The 27,336-nt window shown below is 36.6% G+C and overlaps 1 protein-coding gene across 6 annotated transcripts in view; it reads right to left on the bottom strand.

Moving 5' to 3' along the window:
- The window catches only part of EPM2A (EPM2A glucan phosphatase, laforin), a 114,351-nt gene that overhangs the window by 38,547 nt on the left and 48,468 nt on the right, over positions 1-27,336 (bottom strand). For all 6 annotated transcript variants that reach the window (XM_081045154.1, XM_081045157.1, XM_081045155.1 and 3 more), the window contains exon 2: positions 26,313-26,487. In XM_081045154.1, the coding sequence (XP_080901280.1) occupies positions 26,313-26,487 (175 nt within the window). The remainder of the gene's footprint in view (positions 1-26,312; positions 26,488-27,336) is intronic.

Genomic DNA, 27,336 nt, shown 5'->3' with positions numbered 1-27,336 from the left:
CTTTGCAGAAAACACCACAGGCTATTGGCAGGAGGAGGGCATGGAAAAGAGAAGCGATATCAGGAAATGAGACCATTATATAGAACCCACATCGCAGGTTCCATCATTAATGGCCATGAGCAATGGCAGAATAACTTATTCCTGAAGGTAAAAATTAGCACTAATTTTTGTCCATAGGAAAACCACAGGAATGATGACACTGTATAAACACCGGCTTTTGTTTATTGCTTATCACACCAAGAAACCACAACTACTGAATTGCAGTGCCCTCTCCTTAGCCATACAAACACAGCACCATTTCAAAGATGGAGAAAATGGATTTTGCTGAGGTTCTTCACAAAATCCAGCTAAGAATTTAGGAGCAAAAAAATGATTAGCACAGTTCTTAAGTTGTCTGCATTTACCTTATTTAATATTTTAGGGCAATTCAATGTGAAATTGAAAAGTGATCTGGCTTTTAAATAATGGGTAAATAAAAAAGTCCATCAGTCTTAAAATTTGGATCTCATTAGTGGGGAAGCAAGAGAAACATTACAGTCAACCTCCAATAAAGCTCCAAGCTTCATTAGCACATACAGTTCCTTCTGCAGAAAATTTGTTCTCTGGTGTCAAGTTTTAAGTTATTAATGCCAAATTTCTAACCCAAAAGGGCGCTTGTAACAGACTCCAGCTAAGGCTGAATAACTTGCTCAAAGACAAATTCCAATTTAGAGAGTGATACAAATTAACTTCTTTACCAAAAAGTAGTTTTATTACAGTTTGCACATAGACTATAGTGTATATAGAGCACATGTTAATTTCTATACATGTAGTTCATTTCTTTTAATATTTTTTGATGTGCTATGTAGTTTATAACCATGTGAACCAAATATTTTTGACATGTTCTTTTATTTTCTACACCATAAAATGCCATATAATTAATTATGAAGATCTGCTACAGATTGAATTGTTTCCCCAAAATTTCTTTGTTGAAGTCCTAACCCCCAGCACCTCAGAATGTGACCTTATTCATGGAGAGGGTCTCCATAGAGGTATCAAGTTAAAATGAAGCCATTAGGGTGGGCCTTAAGCCAATATGACTGGTGTCCTTATAAAAAGGGGACATTTGGACAAAGACATGTACAGAGAGAAGACAATATGAAAATAAAGAAGACAGCCATCTACAAGGCAAGGACAGAGGCCTGGAACAGACCCTTCCCTCACAGCTCGCAGAATGAATCAACCCTGAAGACACCTTGATCTCAGACATTTAGCCTCCAGAACTGTGAGACAAGAACTTTCTGTGGTTTAAGCCACCCACCCAATTCGTGGACTTTGTTATAGCAACCCCAGGAGATGAATACAGGGTCTAAACACTCAGACCTAAAATACATACATTCAATCGTCTAGACTCTTCAAATATCCATGCATCAGGTGAACTTAAAGGAAAGCATTTTAACAGATATTTTCACCTTCCATCCTGATGTCTGGAATTCTACAAATATACCTAACGTTTGATTGTGGTGCTCAAATTGTCCTCTTATACACAATACTACCCACACTCCTTCCTACTCATATCTCTCAGTCTATCACCTGGGCACCTCCAAGATGGCAGAAGAAATCAACAGGCCCAAGTGGACATTTGGCTTCCTTCCTGGCCTAATAACTCAGGTCTAAAGCTCTGAGATGTCTAGTTTTGCTAAATACAGTAGTCTCGGGCCCCTTTGCTTGGCTTTCAGAGAATGTACCTCAATGGAGAATCACCTGAAATTCATAAGAGCACAGTCTCTCAGACGCATAACATAAGAGGCCTAATGTTAACCGGGCTATTTAAAAAAATTCTGCTAACTACAGAAAACTTCAAAAGTCTCTTTAGCCTTCTTCCTTGATTTCCCATCTGCAGGGAGCCAAGTAGCTGTTTACCTACTGACTTTCGTTGGTTCTAGAACATTCCTCTTTTCTCTTTGTTTACAGTGCTCACTGGCTTCTTGATGGCAACCTAAAATTCCCTTTTGTTTTATACTTTAAAGTATGCAGTCTGATATTTTACATATGATGCTGAAAATTGGGGAAAATACACACAAGGGCTTGAAATTTGTGGGATATCAAGGAATTTAAATAGTTAAGAACTCTGATGCAATGAGCAGTGTTGCATTCAGGGGTGTCAGAAATTAGGTTCCAGACCGACCAACAATAAACATCTCCTCTCCCCTAGGAGATGGGAGTCATGAGGATGTCGGGGACAAAGAAATGCAGAATGAAAAGTATTGGAATATTGGGACCTACAAAATCCCTGGGAAGTTTTGCTTCTTTCATTCAGCCTGGAGTCAGGGCACAGTCTATTTTACAATGTCCAGAGAGAAGTCGCGAGGGTGTGCAGATCAAAAAGACTTCTGTTTTCTCTAAGTTACCACAGATCCTAAGGGTCCATAGATCTATGAGAATAGGCCATGTTCAGTGATACTTGGCCTAGTTATGTTATTTCTAACTAGGTCTTCAGTAAACAGTTGGACATGTATTCCAATACAATTCACAAGGAGAAATAAGTACCAATCATATTCAAACGATAACTGTCATATTTAAAGTGGTAAATCTCAAATAACCCTAATCACCGTGAGATTGCATTGAGTTTTATGGTACTCTTACATGCAGTTAAGTCATTCTGGCAAGACCTTCACAATACCGTTTTATTTAAGATCACCCATTCCACTGAGCATACTTAGCTTCTATTCATTGAAGTGTTTAATTGGTACAAATTGGTCTTAAATTTTTTAAGCTAAAATTGCCTCTTCCATGTCTCACTGCCCTGGGTATTGTCATCCTCACCTTGTGCTATGCAAGTGCTTAGATATGGTCAAGATTTTTCAGGAAAGTTATTCGCCTTCACAGTTGGGCTTAAGTGTGTGGGGAAATGTTTGGATGCCAAACTTTTGAAACTTATCAGACATCTAAATCATCTGTCCCTTAAATAATATCTACAGGCTCCTAGTAAGAGAATTCAGTCCAGCAGTCCGAGACCCAACATCTATCAAGTCCCATCTGACACAACTTATATTTCACAGAGACAGTTTGATGTACACTTTCTATCTCTGTCTCAAATTACATTACTGTCCCATGTGTATGGGAGCATGTATCCTATTAATCACTTCCATTAGCCTATATACTCCTAGTTTACTGTTACTAAGCTTCTGTTTCCTTTATAAGCTCAGTGTCCTCCACAAGCTTTTTAAGTGTGATGTTTCACAGAGTTCCATACTCTGGTCTCTATTCAATTTATAAACTCTTACATGATCTCACTAATATGCATTGCCATCTACATGCTGGTAAGTTACAAACCTATTATCTTAGCTCAGATCCCAAAGCTCTATTGGAATTCTCCACTCAAGTAATCAACCAAACTCCTCTTTCACCATCTTCTTCTCTCGTGTTCCCTACCCACAAACCTAATTCTCCTCTATCATTCTTGATCTCCTAAATTGTGCCACAAGCCACCCAGACACCAAAACCAGGAGATTTTTCTTAGTTCTTTCCTCTTCTTCTCTCCATTCGTTAATGCAGTCACATAAGTCAATCTCCGAAATGGCTGTAGAATCTATCCGGTTCTCCATTACTATTGCTTTTCTTCAGATCCTCAACACTTACCGGGTGAATTACACCAAGAGCCTCCTAAGTGATTTCACAGTCCGTCTCTCTTCCACCACATAGCTAGACTGATCTTTCCAAAACACAAATCTGATCATATGACTCCACTACCTAAAATACTGAAGCGACTACCCATCACTTTCACATGAAGTCTTGAGTTTTTGGCCTGAATCTTTGGAATATAACACCTACCTATGTCTCTACTTCTGCATTCCCATAGGACTCCCACTCTCCAATTTAGGAGAGATATTTGTAATTCTCCTGACGTGCCACATACTCTCCCTTCCCTGCTGTTCCACCTCTTGGAATGCATTTTCACTGCTCACCTCTCTGAATAAGCCTACTCGACCTTCCCTGATCCCCCCATGTCTCACTTAGCTCCTCCTTCTTTGTGTTCCTATAACATATACTAATGACCACACCCTTTTATTTCACTCTGGCCTTTCTCACTCTGAAATGTTGGTTTTCCTGAGCATTTCCTCCTCTGTACTGTGAGCTCCTTGAGAAGAAAAATGATATCTTATTGATCACCATGTTCCCAGAACTTAACATCATATCCAGCATGTAGTTAGCACTTAAAGGTAAATGGGGGAGGGGTGGTTGCGTCAGTGGTTAGAGCACAGTGCTCATAACACCAGGGTCGCTGGTTCGATTCACATATGGGCCAGTGAGCTGCATCCTCCACAACTAGATTGAAAAAAACCAAAACAAAACAAAACAAAAAAAATGACGACTTGACCTGGAGGTGATGGGTCCTGGAAAAACACATTGTTCCCCAATATTCCCCACTAAAACAAAATAAAAAAAAGTAAATAGGTAATTGAATAAATAAATGAATGAACAACCACAGAAATGTCTTGACTCAAGATATTTGGTTCATTCAACTATCATCAACTGAACAGCATTTCTGTGACTTTTGAGAAACTGTGGTACAGATATTTTCAACTGTTATCCCAAGGATATATACTCATATGTTAAATTACTCGTTGAAAATAGTTCAAAATAACAATTTTCTCTGCAGACAAATGTGAAAGCTCTTTTTAGCCAGAATATAAATTACATCACTCAACTTGTTTCCTTTTTTGCTTTAACTGCCAGAAAATTTGAAGGCAAATTTTGTGTTCTATAGTAGTAATTAGACCGTCTCAAGTCCCTGACAATTTCTATCCCATTTGCTCTCATAGATGGTCTATTTCTATACTAAATTCTTCTACTACACATGATTTCTTTTCTACATTCTTCTGTTATATATTATTATAATACTTGTAAGTAGGTAGAGGATGGTGCTTAATCCTCCAAAATAATTGTTTCTTCCACCGTAGGTCCCAGGCAGTAAGCAGCCATATAAAAGGTATAGACCAGAATCTGTCTGAGCCATATCGACTTGTCGCAACCTATCAGAATCCCTGAGTTTTTTGATCAGTCTGATTCTGTGTATGTCAATCTTCAAGTACCACTCACATAAAACTGATTGAATATTATAGCCGCCGGTACAATTTACCTGCAATAATAAAGTTACAGCCATGCTTGGAATGTGCTCACATTTTTATTAATTATAACCCATGAACCATAGTCGTAAGTTTTGTTTCATGACATTTAGTATTTTAAATGTTAGTTGTTAACGCAAGTGGACAAATTTAGCAGACAATAACAAATGTGGTTCTACAGCAGTGATTCACAACCTTGGCTAATACTAGAATCTCTTGGAGGTGTCTTTAGAAATATTTATTCCAGATCCTCAATTAATACAGAATTCTGAGGCCATAGGGTTGGACCCAGCATCATTTTTCCAAGCATCCCAAGTGATTCTAATGTACATTAAGGTCTAGTGATCACTGATTTTGAGCCTGAAAGCGAGGTCAGAGTTGGAGGTAAAGATTTGTCATCTTTCCCTTGATAAAGGACTGCCTAACAGATTTTTAAAAGTAAAAATAATTCCATCTTTTAAAAAATCAAACTGTACATTTACCCCATTAAGTGCAATTGGTTATACAATCAGAACTTAAAAGGGGAAATTAGAAGTGATCACTCATTTTTTAAAGGATTTTCTGTCTTTATAAAGGATTAATTTGAGCATTTTTTTCAAGTACTAGCTAGTGATTTAATTGATTTGTAGACTTAATCTCAGTTAATAATTACACTTGTGATCTTTGCAAAGTCACTGTAATCCCTCTAGACTTCACTTTTCTAATGTGTAAACTAAGAGAACGGGATTAAAGAAGCACTTTCTCAACTCACACTATTTCACAGAGGTGTCCAGATGTTATGAGGAGGTGGAAGGGTGGCTAAGGGCACAGATCCTGGAGCTGGGCTGCCTAAATTTTAATCCTGGCTCCACTAATTATGTTACCTGGGGAAGATTAATTAACCTTTCAGTGCCTCAGTTTCACAACTATAAAATGGCTTTAAGAATACTAACACCTCATAGGGTTGTGAGATTAAGTAAAATCATATATGAAAAAGGATTTAAAACAGTTCTGGGGACATAGTAAGAACTATTAAAGCATCAGTTATTATTCTAATGATTAATATTACACCCCCCAAAAAACTCAGGTTCTTGAGTATGCTGTGTTGACGAGCTTCTATGTAAGGGACATACCGTATAGCATTTCAAAAATGCATTTGACCAGTTAACATTTGGTTGCAGGGTGACAGCTCTCTACGGAGCAGACTTTGGAGAAGCTGGACTACATGACTGCTATGATTCATCTCGATGTCTTAGAGGCTCAAAAACTATGACCCACAGGCTAAATCCAGTCCACCATCTGTTTTTGTAAATAAAGTCTTCACGGAACACTGCCATGCTCATTTGTTTACATATATCTACTTTCACACTACAACAAAGGAGGTAAACAAATAGTCATAAGAGAAAGCATATGGCCCACAAAGCTTAAAGTACTCGTATATCCTGTCAGACCCTTTACTGAAAAAGTTTGCCAGTCCCTTCCTTAGATGTGTAATGTACTGGAAAGCCTATAGCTCTTCCCCATAGTAACTTAATCATCAAGACACATCTTATTTTATGAGTGGGCATGTCTATTCTGGTGACCTTGCTAGTTGGAGGGAGAAAGGAAACAGTCTCAGTGTGGGATGTAAAGGCAGAGTGGCTGTGGTGGTGAGAAGTTCTTGATGATATGGGCTGGAAAGGATACAGTGAGGATCACAGAGGAAGAGCTGCTGATAGGGAAAAAACAGAAAATTGGGAAAACAGAAGGAAATCTAAAGGTCTTACCTTGGTTAAAGGTGCTGATATAAGATAGGCACTTTCTCCCATCAACTCCCTAAAAGTCTATACACCCTCCCAAAACTATGAGATTTCCTTTATAATTACAATTATTAATCAAATACAATTCTAGAAAAATTGTTGTGTCATGCTATTTGATTTTCTTATAGGATAGGTATCATTACTCTTATTTTATAGATGAATAAACCAAGGCATATGGGGTTTAAGCAATTTCCCCATATCAAATGTTGAGCTTGTAGACAAACCTAGTTTTATTGTCTCAGATATGCCATTATGCCTCAACTGAAGTTTTTCAGTTCTAGAACTTCTCTTAAATGCAGAGAAATGCTACAAAAATCTGATGACCAGGATATCTTATGCACTATATCAGATAATTGTTTATCATTGGACAAAGCTTTACTATTTCTACCCATACTAATAATCTATTGGTCTACACAAGTTTAGACCAATACACAAGTTTGGGGGGATTGGGGGAGAAAAGGGAAGGCAAGGTGAGATAAGGGATCTGCCCGCATCCTGCATAGATAGCAACACTGATGAAATTTATCTCACCAAAAAAAAAAAAAATAAAGAAGGGGACTCATTCAATATGAATAGAAACACAGGAAGTGATGGAAGAATAGACAAAAATGCACTGTTTGAAATGGCAGCTGCAAACCTTATCTCTTATATTCCAGAGCTACAAAGACTAGTCAGCTTTTCTCAGCCAAATGTGAATTAGAAGAAATATAATTTAGTGTTTAGAAAATATGCCTAATTTACCACCAAAGCTACACAATTTGTCTTGAAGGAAGGAATTCTCCATCAGCTTTTTAAAATGAGGGTGATTAAGTAGACTACAATATACATCCAGTGTTCTTTTCTTTTCATTATTTGTGGCACCCTGATGAAAAGTAATTATGCTTTGGCGAATTTTCCTCTTAGATGTAATTTGGGCCACTTATCTGAGATTCTCAGAAGGGAGCTGACTTGACAACTAAAAGAGAACACCTGTTTCTATCAATGTAAAGGAAGCTTTCCCTGTCCTCTGCTTAGCAATGCATAGATAAGCATTTCTGCAACCAGAAATACTGAGTGACGTATTAATGAATTGCCTTCTCTATCCAGCAAACAGGAATTAAATGGTGTGTTTTTAATATAAGGAGAGAGAATGGTCATGCATATAAAACAAGCAAAAGAGAAGCGCGGGTATGGCCATGAGGAAAGAGCTGAGTTACACTGATAGCCGCCCTCTTGACCAACACACCTGCATTAAGGATGTCCCTTAGCTATTCAGATGCTTTTTAAAAAAATCTCCTAATTTTGGATTCTGTTATTTTATTAAATAGGTCAAAGGGGATCTGCAGAAAATATTGTGTATGTTTTATTGTTTCCAACACCTACCGTGCATATGAAAATTCTATCCATCCTCTTCTCATTGATATTAAAAGTAGGCGGCTGGCATGATACTTATGATTCACAAAAGGAGGATGATTCCATCGCTTTATTGAAACACTAAATAATTCTATTTTCCAACTAAAAGCTGTGAAGCTTCAAATATACTTTTCAGAGTCTTTACTTGTTCCTTTTATACTTTTATTACTTAGCTTTTCCATCCTGTTTTAACAAACATCAAAAAGAACTTCCACCAATACAACCATCTGGTCTTATTGCATTCTCGAAATGAACATCAACAAGGAAAATAAGTATAGTACCAGAGATCTAAAACTCAATTTAGGTGGATCCACAGAAAATCAGTTAATGGAATTCAAAGAAATTTGTTTTTCTTTGCATATACTTTACCATCCCTTTTTGTTTGTCTTCAATAATTTTCTGATGGAAACTATTGAAGGGAAATGCTGCAAGAAGTTATTTTGGTTGTTTATCTTTGTAACACATTAGGATTTTTGTGCTCTATCAATGTTTTAAAAGATTCCGCAAAACTGAGCACATGAAATTTAAAAAACTTTCTACTGAAACATAATATACTTTAAAAATAGAAATAAATCTCTTATAAACTGAATATATCCATCTAGCTAGCACTCAGATCCACACACAGAATTCCTCCTTCTACTCCTTTCTAGTCATTACAAGGAGAACCACTGTCTGGATTTATAACACATAGAGGAATTTTGCCTATTTGGGTGGGTTCATGAACTTGTATTATCTTGCTTAATCTACAAGCAAGAAACAGAGACCTGGAGACATGGGGCAATTTGTATAATGCCATGCAACTCTTGAAGAACAAAGTCTAGACTTTTCATCGAATACTCTTTCCACAGTTGCCTGTTATCTCTTAAAGCCTTTCTAAAACCAGACAAAAGAGAGATCCATATGACAAGACTACCATTTTTGCATATTAAAGTGATTTTGCATATTAAAGCTTGAAACATAAGAATTAAAAGATACTCCCCCTGAGTCTTTATCCAAATAAGACCTTTGATACTGTCTCCACTGATCTCTAGGAGCTCCTCATCCAGGAAGGCAGATTAAACACAGGAAAAACAAGTAAGACAAGAGATACATGACAATCTTTAGGGTGATTTTTTTCCCCCCCGCTCAAGTCATAGCTTCTATGATCAAGTACAAAAACAATCCAAAGAACTCTTCAGTAGTTTGGGAGCATGTACTCAGCACCCAGGCTTTGAAATATGTTGAAGGGTATAAAGGTAAATAAGATATAGTTCCTACTATAGAAAAACTCACAGAAAAGTGACACCAGCCCTCCAAGATAATATCTGAGAGGTAGGAGCCATAATTTATTTTCAAATTCACAAAACATAATGACTTCAATAATAATAATGTTAAGATCTAAAGGACCCAAATTTGCAAGAAATATAGTACTTGATGAGGATATTTCTGATTAGGCTTTAGATTTCCCTAAAGGTTTAGAAAAGAATTTCAATTTTGTTAGGGACTGGCATAGGTAAAAATCTTTTGGTTGGTATTTCTATTGAAGTGGTTCCCATGAAACCAAAAAAACTGCTAAAATAAATAATAATAATAAGGAAGAGGAAAGCACAGTTGGCATTCACTGATTCAAAAACTGTTTTTTAAGTTACAAATACATAAATTTGTGACATTGAAATTAACTACTATGTTACAAAGCAGTAAACAAGTTTAGTCCTTAGTGTTGAGAAGGTTTTTTTAAGAGTCACTATTACTGGATATCTTTAGGTTTTTGAACCAAAAATGCAGTCTGAGGGTTCAGCTTAGACCTGTTTTTCTGGCAATATTGGAAAAGGAAATGTTCAGAGCAAATCCAGAAATCTACTAACATGAAAAAGTGTAGGGAAGTTTTCAGTTAAAGCATTAAGTATCAAAAATCGATAATGCTGATAAAAATGCAGCCAAAGAAAACTCAATAAATTCTGCTGCAGAAATTTCAGAAAGTATGTCTAATTTGGCCATGTTCATGTGCCCAATACACTTTCAAAAAAGTATATGTAGTAAATATAGGAGTCTTCTTCCACATCCCCTAATTTTAATTTCTGATAATTAGTCTTTATTTTCATTATTTTTTTTATAATGAAACAGCATAATACTTGGACAACAGTCCCTAAAATCAAACAGTCCTGTGTTTGAGTCTCAGTTCTGCCACTTACTATGTTAGTGTGGTGAATGGATTTAACTTCTCTATGGTTTAGTTTCCTCATCATTAAAATGGATTATTAACACCTTATTACAGAGTGTTGGGAGAATAACATGAATTAGTGCAAGTAGTTACTTAGCATAAGCAACTAGTAGCTAGTAGATGCTCAATAAAATTTTATTTACTTTCTTACAATGTTGGTGTTTTCAAGTGTTTCCCTGCTACCTACGACTAGGAAAAATACATAAACAATAAAAGCCTAAGTAAATATTAGCATCTTATAGTTCCATTTAAAATTTTCAACGACTAAAAGTAAATTCATTTCCAGAAAAAATGACAGTATCGACAGGCTGGAAAAACCTGCCTCCCAAAACCAAATACACATACATAAAGTCAAAACAGTGAAGAATGTATCACCACATCTGCAACTAATAGAAGAACTCAATTCATACTACTAATCTCAAGAAGTGGTCAAATTGTATTAATAAAATCATTTGAACCAAATCAAAAGAATCAGCACATTAATGTATCTCATTTAAACATGGCAATAGTCTATTAAGGTAAGTTTTATTATTATCTTTAACTTACAGATATAGAGATATTTCACAGCAATTAGGTAATGTACCAAAAATCCTACTGCTAGGAAGTGGTACAGCTGGAATTAACACCTTGACAGTTCAACTCAGAGCACATGCTTTTAAGGACTACATTATATAAACTGAAATTAATTGGTAAATACAGCAAATAAACAAAACTAAACAAAACAAAAGGAAACCACCCACACAAAACAGGCACACACAGCCTGATGTACATCAGGCTGACCAAATAGTGGTCCAAGGCAAAAAGGCTATCTGCACCCGTACTGATTGGTGACAAGCCTCTGAGAGCCTACAGTCCTGCGCAGGATTAGCTCAAGACATTAGTTGGGCTGATTCCTCTAACGTGGATATGTCAGGGTTCCTCGAGACCACTTCTGGTTCAGCGATTTGCTAGAAGATCCCATAGGACTCAGCATATGGTTATACTCACAGCTGCGATTCAATCAATAAAAGGATACAAAACAAAATCAGCAACAGGAAAAGGTACATGGGAAAAGTCCAGATAAAATCAGCTGCAAGCTTCCAAGAGAATCCCCTCCTTGTGAAATTGCACCAGGACTGCTTAATTTAATTCCTCCAGCAACAAGTCGTGACAATACACAGAAAGTGTTGTCCACCAGGGTAGCTCATTAGATACTGTTTTTATTGAGGGCTGGTAGCTCATTAGACACTGTTTTTATTGAGGGCTGCTTAGCAAGTACCAAAAGTCTAGACTCCCAGAAGGAAGGCCCGTGTTAAGCATAAACACATTCTTTGCACAGTTGAGGCACAGTGAGACATTATTATTTTGGGATAGTTATATATCAGTACAGGGGACCATTTCCTAGCCAAGTTCCCAGAAAACAGCAGAAAAGCCAACTTTGCAAAAAGGCTTTTCTAAGACTAGGAAATCTCAGGCCTGCTCTAACATTTTTCTGCACAGTGAACATGAAACATTCAGCCACCTTGATCTAAGATTCCCACTACAATTTGAGATCAATTGACCCTATAATATGCCACCACAATTCTAAATTACTAAAGGTTTTTATCATTTAGATTTCTTCACCTTTCTCTACTGCCACCTGCCTGCCCATTCTGTCCACTGAAAATTATACTCCTGACAATTAGTTACTTCTGAAGAATGTTCCCTCTGATTGCCAACAATACATGGTCAGACTCTTTGGTACCCCAGAGAACGAAAGAGGAAAGAAGTCATTGTGCCTGAGGGTAGCCAAGCTACAACTTCATAGCAATTCAGTTGTCATTTCTTCCACCTGACCCCCTGCCACCACACAAGACCTACCCATGAGTTCTAAAAGTTTTGGATAAGTCCCTAGATGGCAAATAATAATGAGCCATTCAATTTCATAAAGTTCAATCTGCACACATAACCATCAGTTATGTGCAAGGCATTGTACTAAAAGCAGTGTATAAATATGAACTGAACAGACATATATCCTGTACTGAAGTTTATAGTCTTCTTATGGGACAGTTAAGATGCCTCATTTAAATAACTTTCCTATAAAATAAGAAGTGACTGGTTACATATCAAAGTGCAGGCACCAAGCAGGGAAGACAACAGTGAATGTAACAGACAGGGTCTTTACTCTCATTGCCAGAGAAGGATCCATGGGAGAAGGGGCTTGGTCAATATCCAGGTATGTCAACATGATGACATGAGGCCAACATCATGGAAAACCAATGCTGTTGTTACAGTGCTGTTGCCAAAGACTCTCTATGAAACTGTATGGGATAATTTCCTGACCCCTTTTAACTATTTGTGCTCTTATTCAACAGAATGCCATGCACAGTATTTGAAGTCTTAAAAAAAATCCCTGCTTTACAAGGCTACTTTGATAGCCTGGCAGCACGACATTTCCCCAATCTTGTAGATAAAAATGGCCAAAATTCAATGTTGTAGTGCCAAGGGCAAAATATTCTCTTGGGTCTTATGTTTATTAGCTTATCTTTTAGGAAACGCTATAATTTTTTTTGGTGTCCACTAATAAAATAAGGTGGATTCATTATAAAGAATGTCTGTAATAGGTTTAGAATCAACAATAAAATTTGAAGAGTGAGAAACTACAATAAACAAAATAAATCCTTCATTATTTTTATTTTTTTAATTTGAGAAATTTAATCCTTCTGATTCTTTTTTTTTTCAGCCATGGGTTTTAATTTTTTTAGGAAGCTATGCTTCCTATCCAACAGGATTTATTCTTATCATTAGGTTGTGTTCAGTTTTTCTTTCTGACCTTTGTTTTTTCTCGTGTACGTTCTTCCCTGTTCCCTTCCTTCCTTCGTTCCTTCTCCTTCTATGCTAGCTTCTCTTACGCACTTGATTCATAATCTGAGATCTGACTTCCAATATAAGTGGCATATTTGTAACAACTGGTTTGGTCAATTGGGGTCTGAAGCTGCTATAGGACAGCTTTTTATTACAACTTTAGGAACACGGAGCAGCCTTTGTTAAAATTTTCAAGTTCATTTTAAGGACCAATTTCATGCTGTAATCAAGACTGTCATTTCACTCTTAAAACAGCAGAAGATTTACAATCCCTGTCCCCAGAGTCTGCTGAACTCAGACATACAGGCACTCAGGTGATACATCTCATCGGTTTGCCCTTCAGCTATGTCCTAGACTGATAATACTGAATTCCATCAGCTTAGTAGATCCTAAGACTGTGTTTGTTCCCTCCACTCTCTGGAATAAAACTTCATTTCCTTAATTTTTCTTAGTATACTAGCTACCTTTATATGCACTCTATATTTACTATTTTGATTTTTCCCAAAAAAGCTTTTTGTACTAGCAAGAAAGCAGCCCATGACAAATATTTTTAAATAAGTTAAAGTAGTCCAGTCAACAAGATGAGACACTTTAAGCCAAAGTTGGATATTAAATACTGTTTGCATCTCTCCAAGCATGCAGTCATATTTCACCCTCTCTTTATTTTGCACTTTATCTATCGATATGTTTCATTAAATATCTGACCTGTTCTGTGCTCTGTAGGATTTTTTTGTAAGTTTACAGGCTTATCTGCAACAGCCCACAGCAGCACACAGTAACTCATGGCAGAATACAGCAGCTCATGATGGGTGCCGGCCACACCCGCTGGCTGACGGCCACTCACACTGGCCACCGGCCACTCAAGGCAGCCCAGCTCCAGAGAGAGCTGTTGTTCACAATCTTAGCTGTAGAGGGTGCAGCTCATTGGCCTATGCGGGAATCAAACTGGGGACCTCGGCGTTAGGAGCAAGGCGCTCCAACCACCTGAGCCACTGGGCCAGCCCAATAATATATATTTATTTAATATAAGTTTACATGATATAGGAGCCTTCATAAGGAAATGAGGATGAGAAGCAGTTAAATCTGAGCATTTTTATACCAGCTTTGATGAAGTGTGGAAAAATGCAATAGGACAAAAGGATATAAACTAAGGGCAGTAAAATGGGAGAAACTTGTGAAAGCCTGTGAATTTGGGTTCCTCTCAGTCTTTGGAGGTAAGGGTGTGCCTGTCGTCCAGTTATAGGGAGGGCATCTCTAACATGAGGGTTTTATTACCTGCTTTAGGGGGAGGTCATAAAGTCCTTCCTTAAGTACTGTTTCTCAAATTAACCCTCAGCTTAAAATATTCAATGTCCCAAAGGGCCATATTTTGGGGTAGCATGTTCTAACCCCGTCACTGTGAAGTCGGATATGCTTGAAGATTAAAAATCATGAGAGACCTTAACTCACTCTGAGTCCCAAAGGAGATGCGATAGAATATCAGTCACTTGACTTACAAGCTAAAAAAGGTTACTATGGGTAATTTCTTAGACATTACTATGTCTTGGGTCAAAAATCTACTATAAAATTTTTAAGTATCTGTCAATCCAAAAGATTGCAATGCCAACAAGATTTCTGTATGGATCTAAAATTATGACTCAACCAGGCTCCCCACATAGAGCAAGGCAGGCCTTGCACTGCACAGAACAAGTGGAGGAAGGGGTCACATAAAGACTCTATAATCGTACGTTCTGGACTTGTGCCAGGCAACAGTCCTGTACCCTACCCTCTATGAAATTTTATTTTTTAATAATGATGAAAATCTAAAGCACAGTTTTAAAGATAATGTTGTACTTTACCCAGAAGGCATTTTTTGTAATTCAACAGTACAATTATTGAAAAGATTTTAGTAGGATGAGAAAATAAGAATGTGACATAAATAAAACTTTTATTAATTTCCTTACTTCATAAAATTTTAAGGAAGGTCCAAGATGGCAGATTAGGTAAACGCTATGCCTGCTGTATCCCAGGATCACACCAAAATTACAAATAAATTATAGGACAACCAACCTCAGGAATAATCTGAAGACTAGCTGAACAGAACTACTATAACTAAGGTTATAAAGACGAGGCCACATTGACACTGGTAGGAGGGGCAGAGTCGCAAGATGGGCTGACGCCAAACCCACAGGGTGGTTGAACCCAGGGAGGGACACCTCAGTGGTGAAGGTCCCCCCAGAGGAGAGAGGGTTCCCAGCCCCACCATGGGCTCCCCAGCCCAGGGGTCCAATGCCAGGAGAGTTTCCACAACATCTGGCAGTGAAAATCAGCGAAGATTCTTGTCTCCCCATCCCTGTGAGACAAAAGGCAGCTGGAAACCTAGGCACCCTCTTAGAGAGCCCACACACAGTCTCTGGTGGAGGGGCAGCAACTTGAAAGGCACCAGAGACATATGAGGACAGACTGAGTTCTGTGGCTTCAAGACAAGGGATAGAGAGACAGCCGCCATTATCCCTGTGTGGAGCCTGACTCAAGTGTAATCTACAGAAGGGTGCCATCTTTCTTATGTTGTGCCCTCCCCCAAAGGGCCAAATCTGAGACCAAATTAGTCTGGTAAACTCCACACATGTACACGACCTTGGTGATGCCCTGGGTCCCTGCCCCACCCAGCTAGTGCTGCTTTGCCTGGGGCACTCTGGACTGAGTGCCCAGCCCCGCCCCACAAGCTGCGGAAGACCTTCACAGAAGCAGAAAGCCCGCGGCAGCCTAGGAAACTTTTGGTGTTAGGCAGTGAGCCATATCCTGCTCTGCAGCCTCTCTTGAGTACCATTCAGATGGTGAGCGGTGGCTAGCTGCAGTGTTCTAAGGGTATTTGACAAAGTGGTCACAGGCTGGGCACTGGCACAAGTAAACTTGCAGACATTATCTTTAGTAATATTTCTACTGATATAGCTCCTTGAGTAAGGGGAACAAAAGAAAGAAAATAAACAAGTAGGACTACATTAAATTAAAAAGTTTTGCACAGCAAAAAAAACATCAATAAACAAAAAGACATCCTACTGAATAGGATAAGATATTTGTTAATGATATATCTGATAAGGGATTAATATTCAAAATTTAAAAAAAGAAAACTCATACAACTCAACACCAAAAAAACAAACAACCCAATTTAAAAAATGGGCAGAGGACATGAATAGACATTTCTCCAAAGAGCACATACAGATGGTTAATAGACATATGAAAAGATGCTCAACATCACTATCATCAGAGAAATGCAAATAAAAACACAATGAGATACCACCTCACTCCCATCAAAATGATCATAATCAACAAGGGAACCCTTGTGTGCTGTTGCTGGGATTGCAAATTGGTATAACCACTAAGGAAAACGGTATGGAGTTTCCTCAAAAAATTTAAATTAGAACTATCTTATGACCCAGCAATTCCACTCCTGGGTATTTATCCAAAGAAATCCAAAACATTAATTTGAAAAAATATATACATCCCTATGTTTATTTCAGCACCATTCACAATAGCTAAGATATGGAAACAACTGAAATGCTCATCAATAGATGACTAGATAAAAAAAGTGTGGTATAATTTCTTCTAAATACTCCATATATACAATGGAGTATTACTCTGCCATAAAAAAATGAAATCTTAACCATTTGCAACAACATGCATGGACCTAGAGAATATTATGCTAAGTGAAATAAATCATACTGAGAAAGACAAATACCATATGATCTCACTTATATGTGGAATCTAAAGAACAGAATAAACAAACAAAACAGAAATAAACTCATAGATACAGAGAACAGAAATAGACTCATAGATACAGGAGGGGCATTGGGGGGATGGGTCAGAAAGGTGAAGAGATTAGGAAGTACAAATTGGTAGTCACAAATTAGTCATAGGGATATGAAATACAGTATGGAGAATATAGTCAATAATGTAAAAACTATGTATGGTGTCAGTTGGGTACCAGGCTTATGGGGGAGATCATTTCATAAATTATGTAAATACCACTGCACTGTACACTTGAAACTAATATAAAACAATATTGAATGCCAACTATAATTACAAAAAATAAAAATATATATAATCATGGGACGTAAAGTACAGCATAGGGAATATAGTCAATGGTATTGTAATAGCTATGTATGTTGTCAGAGGGGTAGGAGACATGTGGGGGGCTATCACTTTGTGAGGGGTGTAAATGTCTAATCATTGTTTTGTGCCCCTGAAACTAATAAAAAAAACATTTTAAATACCATGGTCTCTCCCTATTTTAAAAAAAAAAATGTTCCTAAAAATTAAATAACTAAATTTTGATAAGCAAAGTAATTTTCAAAATGTAGAGAAATTTCAACAGGAATTCAAGACCTAAATTCATTCAAGGCCACTTAAAGAAAATAAGTTAAGAAGTCACAGAGAAGTAAAAAGTAATTTAATTGGATTAAGATTATCATAGTAACATGATAGTAATATCACAGTAAAGATTATCATAGCTTCTGAAGAAGAAACACTAGGTCATGCTTAAATTTGTGCCCCTAGTATCTAGTTTCTGGCAAAAAGTAGGTACTCAACAGTTGACTGAATTAATGAATCAGTGAATGGAATAAACACACCAAAGTCACCTGATTACCATATTAAGAACAGAAAGTACAAAATATTTTAAATATGTGTTTAGATATGGAATTCAATCTCACATTGTGGCCACACAGTAAAGTATCAAGCAGAAAATAAAGAAAGGGGGAAAGGACATTAAGAGGAACGAGGGGACAAGAAAAGCCTGAGGGATGGTAAGAAACAGACAGGGAAATAGAGGCACAACATCAGAGACAGTGGAAGACAAAGGGATGGCATTGGAGGTGAGAGAGAGAGAAGTAGCCTAGAAATACAGAAAAAAGGTAGAAAAATAGAAAAGGTGGCAAAGAATAAGAACAAAACCTGATAAATAAAGGTGTATTTGTAGGTAATATTTTATAAATGCCATTCCACAATCTGCAGTTCGTGAATTTTAAACTTCTCATTACTCATCACTGAAATGTGAATTAGCTAGTTAATTACTGTTCATGGTTTTGTTTTGTTTCTTCTTTTCCTATTCTTCATTTTTCCTCGTCACTGTGGCAGTTGCCAGGACAGAAACACTCCTCAGGTATTATTAATTCGGGCAGGGAGAGATCCTGCCTCTCAGCTCTTTCCTGGGAATGTCTAGTCCTCTAGATGAAGGAATCCTTTCACAAAGTGAAGAACACTTTGTTATATAAATAAATACCATGTAATTTCATTATTATTTAAGTTGAAAAATTCTAACAATATCCAACATAATACAGGGCACATGGTATAGAATCAAAATGATACATACTTCTAAATTAAGTTTTTTAAGTTTGTTTAGTTTTAAATAGGGAATAGTGTTAATCTTATGAAAAGGGCATTTTGAAACTTGGCATTCTGGTGTTCAAATCTATTTCTATAATCAATTAATTACACCTATTTCCAGCTTCCATGATACGATTTGTATCATCCTTTTTCCTCGTCTTGACTTAATTAACAATATCTGATTCGAATATCTTGAATTAAAGTACAGCTCTCAAAACCCCATCAACTGTAAACAGCTATTGTTGTGGCTGAGGGCCACTGATCAATGCATTGCTAATCTCAGAACAGTTCTTTCACTGTCACTGCATCCCTGGGCTTTGTTTTCTTTGAAAAGCTCAGAAGTAACAAAAATTCACCTTCATGCCCCTAAGCAATGAGACACACAAGGGGCCCTATTTCCACACCTCTGGTAACATCACAAACAACAGATTATTCAGAGTGAATTTTCAAGGGACAGAGCATGCTTCACAAAGACGTAGGATTTAAAAAATTATCCATGTCACCACCTGCTACCATAGAAGAGCTGAACAAAAACTGGCTAAGTCCAGAAAAGAAGTCAGTGTTCCTTCATTCTTGACACTTTTTTCTCTGTCTTTCTCTTTTTTTCTTTCTTTCTCACATTTCTAGGATATGACTAAGAACCAACTGTAAACATACAAGTAGCTTAATGGCTACAGATATATTTCACTGTGAACAAAATGGTTCCTGATACTTTGTATAAACCTATTATTTGTATAACAAATTGATCATGCTTCTCATCAATTTATCATTTTTGACATGCTTTATTTTCATTGTTGATTGATCATTAATTTTAGTGTTAGGTTTCTCTTCCCTCCTACAACTAAACAAACAAACAAACAAACAAACAAACAAAACAGTCTGGAAATAAACTCTTAAATCCTTGAGGAAGTCACCATTTAAATAAATTCTCTGGTGACTTCCTTCTTAATGCAAATATGACTCTGAGCTTTGGGACTTCATATATTAAGCTTCCATAAAACTTCGCATGAGGAGTCACGCTGAGTGTAACTAAGCTGGAGTAGCAGCAGAAAAACAATGTGATGTGGTTTATACTGAAAGATCCTCTCATAAAATGCCTTCATCTAACATCCACATGCCTATTCATATTGCAGATGCAATAAGCAGGCCTGAGGATATGGCACAGTTATGGAAATGCAAGCAAAACATTAAGAAGATTAATAATAATTGTCTCAAAAAAACAAAACAGCCAAACGGGAATCTTAGGGAAGAAAAAGGTATTTCAACACCATCTGCAATCTAGAGAATAGGGAAGTGAGATAAGCAATGAATACAGTGGTTCAAGATTATAAGGTGGGAAGGATAGCCAGGCAAGTTAAACTGCAAGGCAAAAGCCTGAATAAATATAACTTTTTAAAAAATGGCATGAAAGCTCCAGAAGAGAAAAAAAGGTTTCCAATCCTTATACTTAACCCAACTTATCTAAACTTATATAAGTTATATAAGTCTATACTAATATGTCTTAGAATATGTAAAACTATATAATCACTTTTAAAATTTGATTAGTGAAAATAAGTAGGATTATTTTGTCATTTGTTTGTGTCGAGATGTGTGTTTTGATCATAGAATGCAGTGTTACAAGAAAATGGAGGCCCCGTCTTACGAGGAACAAATAGAGACACATGGCGGGGGACCTGGGAATGGAGGCTGCTGGCCTTATGAGCTGGTATTACCTCAGATTAGTACCTTGCTTCCAGGTTAGCTTCTCTACAACAGGAGGCGATGCTGTGTAAGATTCCTTTCCTCTGACAGTCAGAAGTAGATGAAGGTTATAAAGCAATATTGTGGTTTTACTTGCCCAATATAACCCTTGCACGACATCTAAAATCTACTCCCTGCTTTCATTAGCCCAGATCCTAGAGTCCTGCCCTAACACTCTGTCAAACACCTCATGGGGCCTGTGGGTGGAAAACAATCCTTTTGTTATAAAATGGAGAAACTGTACAAGTAAATGTTATCAGTGTGTGTGTGTGTGTGTGTGTGTGTCTGTGTCTGTGTGTGTGTCTGTGTGTTTCTGTGCATGTGTGATACAGCCAGTGTTTTTTCAGAGTAATGTTTACACATGCTAATTAATTAAGTTATTATTTTCCTCACTACTGATTCAATTATCAGGAACATAAGTCTACATTCAAAGAGAAAGTTAAAAGGACTTAGTAAAAGAATGGGAAAGGCATTTTACAACTTATCAAAAAATGAAAATAAAGATCTCACTTTTCAAAAACAAGTCTGTGAACAGAAAAGTCGTAACAGGGCCTTTATGACACACAAATAGCGAAAAGCAAACTGATTTTCATACATAGTAAGGAACATACACATTCTGACTACTCTTTTCTGATTGATCCATCCCCCGTGGTTTTGATAATCCTTCCAGTTTGTTCAGCCAAAGGTGAGACTATGCTCTAAGAAATTAGTCCTTTTAAGCCAACTTAAATGGTCACAATTAATGATTGCAACGTGATATAAATATATCAAGCCTGTGGAAACAAGATAGGAACATCCCCGGATGTCTTCACTGACTCTAATATAAATAGATCCACATGGGTCTTCCTGAAGTGGACCTTCCATAGTGGCTAGCATAATGAATTTAATTCTAACTCTGAAAAACATGGTGCCTAATTCCCAGGCTACCAAAACTTCATTTTAGCACGTTACTCAGACTTCTTTCTAATCTGTCTAGAGCAGGGGTGTCCAAACTTTTTTCAACGTTTTTCACCAAGGGCCATATGCAGTAAAATACACAAACAGCCGGGCCACTCACTCGAGGTGAAGTACGTATTGCCTCACCTGGTTTATTTAAGTAAACTAAATATATTTTTGGAATTTGCTGCGGGCCAATTAACAATGGATCATGGTCCGCAGTTGGCCCGTGGGCCGCAGTTTGGACACCCCTGCTCTTAGTTTCACACAGAAAACAGTAGCTTGTCAAAAATATTCTGTCTTCTGTGTTCATTTAACAGGTGAGAATAACTCTTCTTTGGTTGCATTGGCTATTGCAATATTGGAATTGGGAGAGTCTTGTAAATATTAAAATTCGTGAGTCAGTATACGTACATTCCACTAGTTATCCCATCTACATATCTCATTCAAACATAAAACTCCTCTGTCCTCTAATTCTCATCTGATGACACTGCTTCTTATTTCACTGAGAAAAAGATGAAATCAAAAACTGAACTTCCACATGCTGTCACGACTACACTGACCTACCTGCATCCATGCCCAAATGCTCCGCCTTCTTCCAACGCCCGTGAATGAACAGTTTGTTCTCCTGGATTCAGTTCACTGTTGCACAAAGATTTTGCTCCTACAATTCTCCCTTTCCCTTTGTTAATCATTAACTTTTCTCAACTCTATGGGATCATTTTCATTAACATCAAAACATTCTGTAATAGCTGCCATTTTATAAATTACCTTCCCCTACCCTACATTTCCTCATTTTTCTGCTCTTTTGTAGTAAAAATCCACATTTTATAGTAAAATTGCTATCTTTCACCCACATAATGATTTAGAAATCCAATTTTCTTAATTCATATGATAGACTATTTCCTCTTCCTTACTACCATTCTTATAGACACAACCTGAGACCTGACAATCAAACTCTGTCCTTCAGTTACACTTCTCTCTCATTCACTTGTGACCAAGATATTTTAATCATCATTTAAATGACAATGTTGTTGATAACATACAAGGCAGCACAGAACACAGCTGCTTCCTTTATAATTGTACGGATTCCACAACAGCACTATTGGCAAAAACTGTTTTTCCCATGAACTTTAACAGGCATGTTTTAAATGACTCCTAAGAAACAAGAATTAAAGGGTAGGTGTGCATTTGTCCATATTACTATTAGGATGCTAATATCTAACACTAATATTTTTGATACGATGTTGAAAATAAATCATCTCTATATAATTATATATAATATGAAATATGCAATCTATTTATCTAATATATTTAAGTCTTTCATATAAAATATGTATTTTAATCATAAGAAACAGAGGTTATCCATCAATTATCTTGACCTTATAAAATAGGAAGAGTGTTATTTATATAGGGAGAGGAACTCTTCAACGAATCTCTCACATTCAATTAATACTCAATAAAAATCATTGTCCAATCAGAAGAACTCAACAAGAAGTAGGATCATGCTGTTTTTCTTTCCTACACTGGCATGAATAATTATAATCTTGGTATTTATGTTTTTTAAAACTCTCAAATAATTCAATCAGATATAATGGCCAATTGAAAGCAGATTCTTCTTTTGGCCAATAACGTCTTGATTCTGATCTATAGAAGTAGGACAATGTAATTAGGTGCTACTGCACACAGAATTTTATGGCCATTCTCTATTTACTCCAAAAGAGATTTCCTGTCAAAGTTTGATTACAAATATGACCAATGTAAAAATATCATTTTATAAGAAACATATACATACTATTAAAGATGTATTTGTATAATGGCTATAAAATTTGTATTTCCAAATACAGCTACTGTAAAGTTGGGCTGACTGTAAGTCCTAGGCTACAAAAATGAAAGAGAGTGCCACCTAGAGGTAGCACTGGTAGATCGCAGACATTGGTCCCTGGGTCTGAAACAGAGAAGCTGATTATAAAGTATAGTCAGTGTTAGGTCAATATAACATATTAACAAAATGTCACATACGCCTCAGTTTTTTGGTTTTGTTTTTTTCACTTAACTTTACTCCTTGATTATTTCCAGAACTGCCTTTAGTATTATCTAGTTCAACCAGGTCACTGCAAATCAGGAAACTGAAATCTCCAACTGCTACAGGACTGTCCCATGGTTACCCAGCAGTAAAGAAAAGAGCTGGGCTGGCACCCAAGTACCTTGTTTTCTCTCAAAAGTGATTAATTTCATTCATTTTGGAAAATGTGCTAGATAAAATCGTATTTTAAAATGTGCAAAGTTATTATTCTACAGTGTTTAAAATAATTTTGAGTTTTGAAAATTACTGTGTATCTTTTCTTTATAAGCTAAAGGGGCTGCAAAGTTTAAGCATGCCCTTACATTTTTAAACTGTAACCTTTTCAAAACAGTATAAAGTGTGATGTTTATAAAAAGTCTGATTTATGTCTCTTAAAATGTGTTTAATTGGCAATAAGCCTTTTTCAAGATATAGAAATTATAGTCCCTTTCTTTAGAAATTGAACACCTACTTGAGGAGCAAAGCATCTCTGAGTGAGAGGCCTGCGCCACAAAAGTCCTCCGCTTTTCATTTGGGGTGGAGTGGCAGGAGCGCCCAGGTGGGTTGTCTGCTTCCGGTCTACACAGGGAGACATTACCTGCCCATATGCACACAGCTTATACCAACCCTCTCATAGGTATAGAAGCTAGTAGCAGCCAAGGTAACTCACGCCAGCCACATATAATAACTTGGTCTTTCAATATAAGAAACACGAAAAACTAAGAATTACCAGTTATTTTAAAAACGAACATGACAAAAGAGAAATATCAAATGAATAGAGAACAACTGATCCAGGAGAAAACAAGCTAGTTCTATAAGACATGAGAATTTTTAAATAATTCGCCACAGTAACCTATGAAGGATTAAAGAATATGTCCATTCATAAACTAAAGCAAATTAATATACAAAAAGGGAATAACAGAATAAATCAGAATTCATGAAACTTAAGAATACAATTATCAAAAATAAGAAAAAAAAATTAGTTGAGTTGGGGGGAAAAAATTGAAGTGACCACAAAATGTAAAGAAATAAAACCAGGTGAAAAACATTTTTTAAAAGTCTAGAATATGATATAAATCCATGAAATCCAACAACCATCTAAGGAATGTCTTTTTTGACAGAACAAAGACAATAGAGGGGAAGAAATAATCAAATAATAGAAGAAAAGCCCTACAGCCTAAGACATGACTTTTCAGATAAAAGGGTTCAGCAAATGTGGTTCAGGATAAGTGAAAAATCACCCGTAAACACGTCCTCATTAAGTGTGAGAACATCTCAAGGGGTGCTCCTTCTCATTCTTTTCTCTGGATCCTCTCAATTGTGGTATTTTCACTTCTTCTCTTCTATATTGCACTCAACTGCTAAGTGAGCTCCTCTAGACTCATCACTTTGAATGTCATCTATTTTATCTCTCCATTTCCAAACTCTCCCCAAAACTTCACACATTAAATGGATTACCTTTCTACAGTCTAACATACTTTTCAATTGTAATAATGTCTAAAACATAATTTTTATCTCAACTCCTATTCCAAATTGCTCATCTCCTACTTTTCTCCATCTCAGTAAATAGCAACATCATTAATCCAGTTGCTCAGGCCATAAAATCATGAGTCACACTTAACCAATCTGTTCCTCTTGCTTTGCCTCCTATCTGCAAGACCAGCATCTAGCATGAATTGGTAAGGAAGGTGTGTCCAGGAAGAATACTGATCCCTAACACTATGATCACATTGGCCTTCTCTCTCTCTCTCTCCTACCTATCACAACCCTATTATAATTAATTCTCTCTCATTCAAAACAATACCATTTTTAAAAACATGAGAATGCATCTCTTTGTTTATGGTACAAACACTGCATGTTCTACGGTAAATAGTATATACATACTATTGCATATGTTGGATATTGGTTGAAACTGGAAATCATCAAAGTATGAAAGACTATTTATATATACTAAATTAAATGTAAATTCCATAAACCTTGAAAATGTAAAAGTAATGAAAAAACCAGAAGTTAATAGGTAGAAGTAGATATGAAGGACAATATAGGGGCAATAAATCTCTGATCTTATGCAGTAGGAAATCGGAGGCACTGTCAAAAATGTATGGGTCAAGAAACAGAATTTTTATTAAGTTAAATAACAAAAACATTTTAATGAGCCTGGTACGGATTGGGAGTGGAAGAGAAGACAAGTACAAGTGAACTGAATTTCTCATCTCATAGACGGGAATCAATAGCTATTTTTAAATTAATAACAAAGTATATGCATATTATTTAATACTTGGATTTAACCTCCAGAAAAACTAACCATAAATGTTTAAATAGAGTTAGGTGTGATGAGTGGGAACAAAGTATAGTGAACCTTACTTTACATTTAGCATCCTCTTGGGTTTAAATTTTTAATAGGGTATATACTGCTTGAACAGTAATTAAATAAACAAATAAAAATGAATATAATAATAAGTAATAGAGCACATGGTGACATCCAATCTAGTTTTATGTCTACATTTTCACTCATGTTTATTTGAATAAGATTTTATAAGGTCATACCCATTTTTGTTTTACTGTTGGTCAGTAGCATAAAAGATATAAATACTGATACAGGATATTTTCATCCAGTTTTTATTTTTAATCCACTAAATACAAAGATTGGTTAACTACTGTCCAGTCAAATTACGTTGATGCCAGGGTACGCATTTAATCAAAGAATTCTATAAAAAGGGTGCTTCACATCCAGAACCAGGAAAGCTCCCACACTGATTCACAGAAATTTATCTCCTCAAAGAACTGAAGACCTAGACAGCCCTCTGAAGGGAGACACTGCAGCTGTGAACACAGTAAATACTTCCATTGTCCTAACGCTACCTCTTGTACTATTTCTATGCTTGTAAACACGGCACTATTTTTACCTTGAATAATGCATGGCTTGGTGGCCTGCAATATTAAAATAGAAGTCTGTTGTGTGCTTCATCTCGTTGGTGTGCCCGGTGGCCTCAATCCAGTGTCCTATTGGGAGACAATAAACACCATCCACCAAGTTGTTTTCATTGTAAGTACAACAACGGTCGTGGTGAGGCCCATTGCCTACAAGAAGAAATGACAAACAGAGCAATTAAATCAAGGTTTTGTTTAAACAGCCACAAAGTAGCTGACACAAAATTAATAGTAAGATGAAAAATATAAAGCTGCTTAATCTACACATTTCAGTATAAATAAACAGACGAGAGTGAAAGGGAAAACAGTAGAAATCTATAAAAAAGTTAGTTATGAATGTCATAGAGTTCTGTGTTCCCTTTGAGTACGTGGGTATTCCAAAAGCGTATTAACTCTTTCAGAATTTCATGGTACTTCTCAGTGCCTTAAGAGCCTCTTGTGAATTATTTTACAGCCCGATAAGCTGCTGAAAACAGCTCTTAAAGCCATTAATGTTCCTGTATTACATACTTTTAATTTTCTCATACACAAATTCACGACTAAAATCAGTAATAAAGCGTTTTAGTATCACTTTAAACAATATATTTAAAAAAAATAAATACATTAATAAATAACAAATGATCACATCCAATCTAGTTTGCATGTAAATCAGTGGTTATAGTACTGCTTTCAGATTGGGAAACTAGGTATCACAGAGATTAACTAGCTTGCCCAGGGTCACAGAGCTAGTAAATGCAGAGCTAGTTGCCCACCTTTCAGACATCTGATACCTTCATTCTGTTTTCTGCCTATTTCACAAGCACTGCACACACCATCCTCTTTCCAGGGAGTAGAGCAAAAGAGGCAGAGATAGAAGAATATGTCTCTGAAAAAATCTAGCTGCCCAGTACCAACTACAATAGTAAATAGATCTTTACTTCTATGAAAATTACAAATCATCATTATTTTTATTAGCCCTTATGTCACCACCCCATTTTCAAATTATTCCTTTCCTTAAAT

This window comes from Rhinolophus hipposideros, assembly GCF_964194185.1.
Source record: "Rhinolophus hipposideros genome assembly, chromosome: 3".
NCBI classification, from domain to species: domain Eukaryota; kingdom Metazoa; phylum Chordata; class Mammalia; order Chiroptera; family Rhinolophidae; genus Rhinolophus; species Rhinolophus hipposideros.
This window is presented reverse-complemented; position numbering and strand designations above follow the sequence as displayed.